Source organism: Hyalella azteca, unplaced genomic scaffold, assembly GCF_000764305.2.
Source record: "Hyalella azteca isolate HAZT.00-mixed unplaced genomic scaffold, Hazt_2.0.2 contig4675, whole genome shotgun sequence".
In the NCBI taxonomy this organism is placed as follows: Eukaryota; Metazoa; Arthropoda; class Malacostraca; order Amphipoda; family Hyalellidae; genus Hyalella; species Hyalella azteca.
Window position 1 is genome coordinate 738,706 of NW_025934886.1, and position 8,846 is coordinate 747,551.

The 8,846-nt window shown below is 39.4% G+C and overlaps 1 protein-coding gene across 1 annotated transcript; it reads right to left on the bottom strand.

Moving 5' to 3' along the window:
- Positions 1-313: 313 nt before the first annotated feature.
- LOC108673763 lies at positions 314-8,742 on the bottom strand. Its single transcript, XM_018161633.2, has 10 exons — positions 8,706-8,742; positions 6,858-8,262; positions 6,627-6,731; positions 6,149-6,319; positions 5,467-5,568; positions 5,103-5,215; positions 4,101-4,214; positions 2,787-2,931; positions 2,303-2,407; positions 314-1,605 (listed from the first exon to the last, which is right to left on the bottom strand). The coding sequence occupies exons 1-10, from the start codon at positions 8,738-8,740 to the stop codon at positions 1,540-1,542; spliced, it is 2,361 nt and encodes a 786-aa protein (XP_018017122.1). The 5' UTR covers positions 8,741-8,742; the 3' UTR covers positions 314-1,539.
- Between the last annotated feature and the right edge of the window lie 104 nt (positions 8,743-8,846).

Here is an 8,846-nt window from a genome sequence, read left to right on the forward strand (position 1 = left end):
TTGGCTGACGAAGCCACTAACTAAGTGATTGGCTGACGAAGTCACGAACTCGGTGATTGGCTGACGAAGTCATGAACTCGGTGATTGGCTGACGAAGTCATGAACTCGGTGATTGGCTGACGAAGTCATGAACTCGGTGATTGGCTGACGAAGTCACGAACTCGTAACTGTGTTTGATAGTACGACTCCTGGACGATGGAAACCTGCGGTTATCTCCCAGAATGCATGTCAGTGACATTTACGTGAATTGTAACGTGGAAATATTTCAGTTGCTTCATTTTTTATTGTTATTCAAACGCGTTGTCGGTAATACATTTAATTCATTGTAATGCATATGACAATTTGCTTGCCACATCGCTTGAGCCAAAAGTGCAAATATATCTCATCTGTTGAAGTTATTCGACGTCCATTAACTCTTAAGAATAATTTTAACGCAGATTAATTGTATTCGGTTTAGAGCTTTGTGAAGATCAAGGAATGTAGATAATACGTGCGATTTTTTCATACTTTGAACATTCCCAAGGATAGACTATATGGTATTTAACTTACATGCTACCACGTCACTCTTATTTAGCAGACAGTTACGATGTAGTGTAACTAGTGTAGGCACATTGCGGTTTTCCACAGAATTAAAGTTACATGCTACCACGTCACATATTTAGCAACTAGTTACGATGTAGTGTTACCAGTGAAGGCGCCGTGCTGTTTTCCATAGAATCTAAGTTACATGCTACCACGTCACTTATTTAGCAACTAGTTACGATGTAGTGTAACTAGTGAAGGCGCCTTGTCACTGAATCAACATGAAGACAAGAGCAGTCGTTGGATGGCACGGTAACTTGTTAAGTGTACTGCTATGCTCAGCTGGACTAGAGATCCAAGCTCATAAGTCGTCTCTGAAGGCACTTGCGATTGATTGAATTATTTTTATTTTCTTTCTTGCGAATTTCGATTCTTGTTTCGGGGATGGAAGGAGCTGTGCGCAGGTGAAACTAGATTTCACAGCCTAGCTTTAGTTAGGTTGGCTTTTCATGCATGCGTTACATATCTATTGGTACATGTGTACACTGATAGGTACATTCTTCGTACACGTGCTGTACGTGTATGATAATTTTGCTATTGAAGTAAACATTCGCGACGGACGTGAAATATTCGAGCTATGAATTGCGTCTGGGCAAACGAAGGCAGCGTGTCAACGCATTTTATTGTTGTGAGTAATGACAGCTTTTACTACTTCTCGATCATCGTTGAATGTTATTTAGTATGGTTTCTTAATAAAAGTTATTCCGCTGAGCCCTTGCTATGTTTGCCATATAAATTAGATGGCCTCATTCGTGCCTATTGAGTTGTACATTTTTCTTTGTTTATCGTCGTGAGCTTAAACCTTATACATAAAAATTCCACGTTCTAATTAAATTTAGATTAATGCGCCTCTTGGGCCAATCACGTACTATGAGAGGATGAATGCATGGTCGAAAAACGATTGAAAAACAACCGAGCTTGTACGGTTGAATTACTGATGGTTTGTTTACGTTGTGTTCACAGCTCGAGGTCTGCGTAGCGTTCGTTGAGACGTCCTGCCTCACGACACAGCCTCTCCAGCTCCTGCACGTCAGACAATGTTGGACAATTACTATCGTAAACTACACATGAGGTTGGACAATTACTATCGTAAACTACACATGAGGTTGGACAATTACTATCGTAAACTACACATGAGGTTGGACAATTGCTATCGTAAACTACACATGAGGTTGAACAATTGATATCGTAAACTACACATGAGACGCCACTATACATATTTGCACTTACGTCGCCCCTTGACACGTATAATCTTGGTCACAACTACGATTTTTAAGGCTCGATAACCGCATGATGATTACTGAGCTGTTTTGAATCAAATGCGGACGACTTAAGTGCTGAGGCAAGGTTATCGGCATTGACGGTATATTTCCCGTATTAAACATGTTTCTGCTTCCTAGAGCATTGTTCTAGAGATTAATTAAATCTATTTCAACTATCGCTGCCATGCCTAAATATGTGTACTCGCGATCCTTCTGGAAACATAGTAGTCTGCTATTGTATTTTGTGATGAAGTTTCCGCAGAGAACCCATAGAAACTAGCACTCAGATCTTACCGCTTTTTGCACTAGGTTTTCAACTGTGCAAAAACATGACCACATCTGATCCAGAGGATCTGATCTGATCCAGCAGATAAGGTTCCAACCGTATCAAGTGTTTAACTCATTAATGGTTACGAGCGTTTTAAGTATTTAAAACATGAATTATATTACAAACTGACCTGATCTTTCTGGGCACGAAGATTATCCACGTCAGGCTCTCGGTAGTTCGAGTCTCTGGAAGGATCATCTGGCAAGCGCGCACGAGATCCTTTGTCGTCTTGCGGCTGTCCGGAACAATGAATTATTGTACGCAGGTTGTAAATTAAATTATAAATAATTATACCAATTAATAAATAATTGGTTTCATTATACCAATTATACCAATAAATTATTGTACGTAATTGAATACTAAACTAATTGAATCAACTATATTAAAATGCCTATTATCTAATGATGATACTTTAAGTTATCTATTGTTCAAAGAACATTTAACTTAACAATTATGTAGTTAAGGGGTTAGAATTCACATGGGTTAGATGTCATCAAATTAAATATGTGTCTAAAACAAAAAAAAATCTAGTCACGTTGTAGGATACATTATGTAAGGAAACTTATAGTATAAATGGTTAAATTTCACATTTTTTCTCATAAAAGAATGAGGACCTTGGGAAACTTGGTGGCAATGGCGTTCCTCCAATACTCGGTGGTCATCCCTGCGGGGTTGTCGCCCCCGCCCCCTATGACCTGTAGGCTGTCGCTGCCGCACGGGACGATCAGGGGTCTGTTGTAGTCTTGCGCCAGAGATTTCCTGGCCAACAGAATCTAGATTACTTTTTTCGCCGTTCACTTTTTTTTTATCTTGACCTTAATCTGAAACATCAGCGCATGCAGAGTGACTCCATATTTTTTCACTTTTTGATACTCTAGTTTTTTGACCAAAATTAGAGTTGCCTTGAATTCATTCACGATTATCCATTAGGCCACCGAAAAAAATACGAGGCTGTTCTGGAGGAGTTTGAAAAGTTTCAATATGCAGACTTGATGTCATTGGTGAATTCCGCACCAGCAATAGTAAAAATTATTCAACACTTTATTTAATAAATAATTAATTAGGAAAGTCTCTAATTCTTTATTTATCTGCTTCTGATGAAGCCTCGCGTTAACATTGGCTCAGGCTGGTCTACATTTTTATTGTTATCGTAATTATCAGCGTGAGATAAATTCAAATGAGATGTGTGATTAAGGTTGCACTCATCAAATTCACTTCACAGCCCATTTTAGAAATAATTTACTTTCTGAAGCCAGCATTGAGTCTATATTAACTCGGAGTTTACTAGTACTCGCATGGCTGACCAATTTTAATGACCACATTAATTGCATTTCTGTATGTTATACATTGACTTTTAATAGCGGTTTAATAATAATAGCGGTTTCAGCGTTATTAGGCCGTAGGCCTGTCGCCGATTCTTAAGATCGCAGAACATCCACAGCATTTTGAGGTCTCGAACTCTCAACTCACTGCTACAAATCTGCTGTGCTTAACCGCCCGGCCTCCTCGCCGATTCTGACCAGAAACTGGCGCACAGAGCTGGGATCGAACCCGCGCCTCTCTGCGCCAATCTTGGTACTCTGAACTTTAACCACTGGGCCACCCTGCCCTAACCACTGGGCCACTTTGGTATTACAAACCGAAATACGTGAATCTGTAGAATATTAAATGATAATTAGAATTTACATAGTTTCACGCAATTCATGTATTGGTAATATCTTGAAGTTCATTTATATCAATCAATATATCTGACAATATCACTCCCGCTGATAATTTGTGTAATTTGAACAACTCTTCGAACTCTTGTCTCTAATCTTGTGTTAGTTTAGCCATTGTTGTCTCTAATCCAGTATTAGTTTAGTCATTATTTACTTTCTTCAGTTTTATTAACCGTGATTACGATTATTGTACATGAATTAATGACTCACACTTCTGCAGACCCGAACCCGTAGTGCGACATAATTTCCTTTGCTTTCTTCACCAGCCCGCCGTCCCGTGACGAGAAGAACTGCAGCGCTGCACCGTTTGTGTGACACACGAATCTGGTAAAACAATAATTTTGAATTTTTATACACACTTTAGATGTATATAAACCTCATGAATAAAATGTGGCAGGCTGCACGTGTATCTAGCAGCAAAAAAAAAAAAATTTAAAAACGTGTTGTCGTGCACTTTAGGTGCTCAGAACATGGCTGTAACTCGCGAATCTAGCTACGAACAAATGTAAAAATTTGAATATTTATATATATTTCAATATTTGTATGTTCAAAACATTAAATGAGATAATGAGCTGGGAGTTTGGGCAACCAAAATCGAGCCCTTAATCCTTCCCACGTTGTCAAACATCGTGACAATGTGGGAATTTTATTGTGTATAATTCCCAATTTTATACGTGATGCAAATTTATGAAAATTTAGTATTCAAGGGACGACGTATATGACGTAAATTATTTGTCAAGATATCCCAGAGAGATTTTCCATCACGTGAAAACGATATTCGTCTTCCTATGAAAATTGAAATATTTATTACAATTTTATCAGTAACGTACCGTTTTTGCGAATTCTCATTTATTTACACGAAATGTCACCACACTCATAACGTTTTTGCATGATGCATCAAGTGACGAATCCAGAGAATATGCAACCTTACGAAGGAAATAAATCTTACTCATGACATTTTCTGATAAATTCAGAGGATATACAATCTTACGAAGGAAATAAATCTCACTCATGACATTTTGTGATAAATCCATAGAATATGCAATTTTACGAAGGAAAAAATCTTAATTATGACATTATGTAATTCCTGACAGAATATATATGACAGAATATATAACACAAAATATGTAATATAATATATAAAATATTATTGTATTATATATTCTGACAGAATATAATATAATATATACAACAGAATACATAATTTCTGACCTGAGGCCGCGACACAAGACCTTCTTGCTGTCAGGCTCCAGGTCCTGGAAGATGTCGTACTTGCCCCCCACCACCACCAGCGGCACCGGGAAGGGTTCGATGCGAGCTCGATCCTGACAGCAAGAATCATGCCCGCACTTATATCACGTGCAAACACTTTGGTCTTTAAATCTCTTCCTACTATGCTGCTGACTAACTATGGATTCTTTATCCAAACATTATCAAAATTTACTTTTTTGGGGTAGGAATATTAAAAAAATAAAGCAAAAGTGAACATTTTTGGCATTAGCTAGGAAGGTTCATCACCCTCCCGATGTTCATCACCCTCTCGGTGTTCATCACCCTCCCGATGTTCATTACCCACCTGATGTTCAGCCCCAACGCGGGCCCACGCCTCCTGCTGGAGACGACTGGCCAATGAGGGGTCCAGGACGCTCGCCTTCTTGACTGCGTCGCTTATCTCGGACTGCGGGCAAGACGGTACGCTGTTACAGCAAACAAATTATCAGTAGCCTTCTTTAGAAGGAAAACTCAGCAATACAATGATGTACCTGCATTTCATGATATTCTAACGAATAAAACTCATCGTCCTACTGTTCTATTTTGAGCTCAATTATTAATATTGATTATTTTAATATTTTATCATCGTGCCGGATCCTTATATTGGATCATGTGTCGTTTCCCTCGCAATGGCATCACCGTAGCCATATGATTGACGTCTTTTCTATATAATATATACCGGGACGAACCCTACCGGGTCTTTTGCTAGTCACGCAAGGGATCGATTATAATGCTGTCCCACACAGTGGAGACCGTCCCAATCTAGAGCATGTGGTATATGATGAGCTGTTCCTTGCGTAAAGATATCATGATCCAACCCTATATCAATGAACATATAGTACATATTAGAGAGGTTAATAGATCCTCGCTACAGACCTCTTTTCCATGAAATGAAAATGAAAAGAGAGGAGTCCGCTCGCTACAGAACAATTTATTCAAGGAACTTCCACAATAGTTCGACATCACGACCGTGCAAGAACACTCACTTTGAGCTTGGCAATGATGGTGACGAGTTCATCATAGGCAAGTTCTGGACGTGACAGATCCAACACCACGACGATGGCAAGGCTGTTGAGGCTGCAGCTGGAGATGACCGTACTCAGCAGCTGGTCCATAGTTCCACTTGCCAGCTCCCACAGGTGGCACACGTCTTTAACCTGCATACAGCGGTGTATAGATGTGATTCCAACTTCTCGTTCAATTAATTAGAAAACATTTACATGATCTAAAAATGTACACCAATGGAGAAGAATAATACTTCCCCAAAATTAAAACAATAGCTCGATTAGATTGAGAGAACTGAGACAGATTTGCAGTAACTTTAATGTGTATTTACTCCTGCATTTCGTTTGAGGAAAAATCTCAAGTATCACATCAAGACGTGAAATAAAATACGCGAAATGCATAAAAAATTCCATAAATATGGATCAGATGAAATTTCGAAGATAGACCACTCTGACGTACCATTGAGATACGTCCCTGCTTCCTGCCGTACATATAGTCGATGGCGAGCGTCGGCTTCGGGGTCTCAGTACGGTCAAGGAAGTTGTACATGAGCGTTGTCTTCCCCTGTAAGAAAACGAAATCAGGCCTTAATAAGTTTATTAATATTTACCATATTATTTAATGCAAACTATAATGAATTATTCTCAGAATTAAGTATAATCAACCTTATAATGAACTCAGAATCCTCACCGCCGATTTAGGGCCGACAAGCAGCAGCGACGCTTGTCGAGGCTCTTTATCATCTTGGCCATCTTTTCCCGAGTTCGATTCAGCTTTTGTTTCACTAGCCAGATTCTCTGGAACAGCCGGGCTTTTTGTGATGTTTTCTGAGGACCACTTGCGTTTGGCTTTATTTTTTTCTGATTCACTCTCCATTTTCCCGAAAGTTTCGTCCTCATTTTGAGCGTTGATCTCGTTAGTGTTTTCGCGGAGTTTACGGTCGCTTGATTTATTGTAGGACAGAGAGTAAATTCCTCTTCTACCTGCTGACTTTACGGCCTCGTTGTTTCCAGATTTATTCTTTTCTTGAGAAGAGCGTCGCTTCAAACCTCCTTCTGCATTACCAAGGTGTTCTTCCTCATCATCTTCAGCCTCTTCAGGCACACTTGTTACGTTTTTCGGCAAACCACTGCCTTTTCTACGCATGCTACTTCTGAGAGATCTACCTGCCATTTGAAATTCTTCATCTTTTTTAAATCCTTGATGCTCGTATCCCTCCATTTCTGAAGAAGTGTGGTCTATAGGTTGAATTAATTGTTCTGCTGAATATGGACTGGAATGTAATTGGGCTGCGGAATGGTTTATTTTTTCATCTTCTTCAGTAGCAGATTCTTGGTGAGATTCATGTTGAGTCTCGTGAAAATCCTGTTGATCCTGAACTTGTAGGTTTAATCTACTGGCAAATACGAACGCTTTTGCATTCGCCGGGACTTCTTCTTCCTCCTCACTATCGTTCGTCACCTGTCCAGAACCCTCCGGCTCTTCTTGAAACTTCGCGCTTGTTAAATCTCTGAGAGTACCGTGAGTTTCGCTTGCAGGAAGTTCGTTCGTGAAAAGTTCTGGCTCAACGTTATCTTGATAATTAATTAGCGCTTCGTTACTTGATTGCTGGTCCTGATCACTTATTCCATTATATACCAAGAAATCTCCAGTATCAACTTGATGTTCGATGTTTTCTGCGTCCTCGTTATCTTGAGTTGCTATAGGCTCTACGTCTCCAGACTTCTGACCTTGTTCAAATATTGCATTATTGAACAAAGAATCTGCAGCATCAACTTGGTATTCGAAGTTTCCTGCGTCCTCATTATCTTGAGTTGCTATAGGCTCTTCATCCCCTGACTTCTGGCCATGTTCATCTATTGTATTATTGAACAAAGAATCTCCAGCATCAACTCGGTGTTCGATGTTTCCTGCGTCCTCATTATCTTGAGGAACTATAGACTTTTCGTCCTCCGATTGCTGATCCTGCTCACCGAATTCATTATAAGGAAGAGAATCGCCATCTACAATATTGTGTAGGAGGTTTTCAACGTCATCGGCTTCGGCGGCTTGATTTATAGATGCCACCGAAAAGGCAGTGGGCGGTCGCGAATTCCTAGAAAAAAATTAAGACGTCACCAAATAGGCAAAATCATAAAAATCAAATTACTGGCTTAATTGCATCAAAACGAATTCAGAATGCAGTAAGCAGACGAAACCGAACGATCAAATCGCCAAAAATGAGAACATGGTTGCCGCACGGGAAGGACGAGCTCACACTAACGTGCTAGATCGATGACACTAGTGACTGAGTATCTTGTTTATCCCTACCTGTATTAGAGAACAACACAAGTTGAACAATGTCCAGTAGACAATGAAGGCGTAGTTAAAACATTCGTATTTCTTTCAATCTTAGAATATTCAATATTCATTTGCAAGAAATAGTTAACAGAGCATTTACACTGATATAAAATAATAAAATTCTGCATGGCTCTCTCTATTAGACTATTAGATAAGTACACTTTCGTTATAATTACATTTGATGAAGAAAAGACTAACCTTGAGACCATTTTATCCTGTTGTCCTTTCTGCATGAGAAGTAGAACTATAGTGACAAGAAGTTGAAAGGGGTTTCCAAGGTAATGATCGATTGACTTGCATTGTTGACCGATGCATTTTACTGTGAACAACAATGGTCAC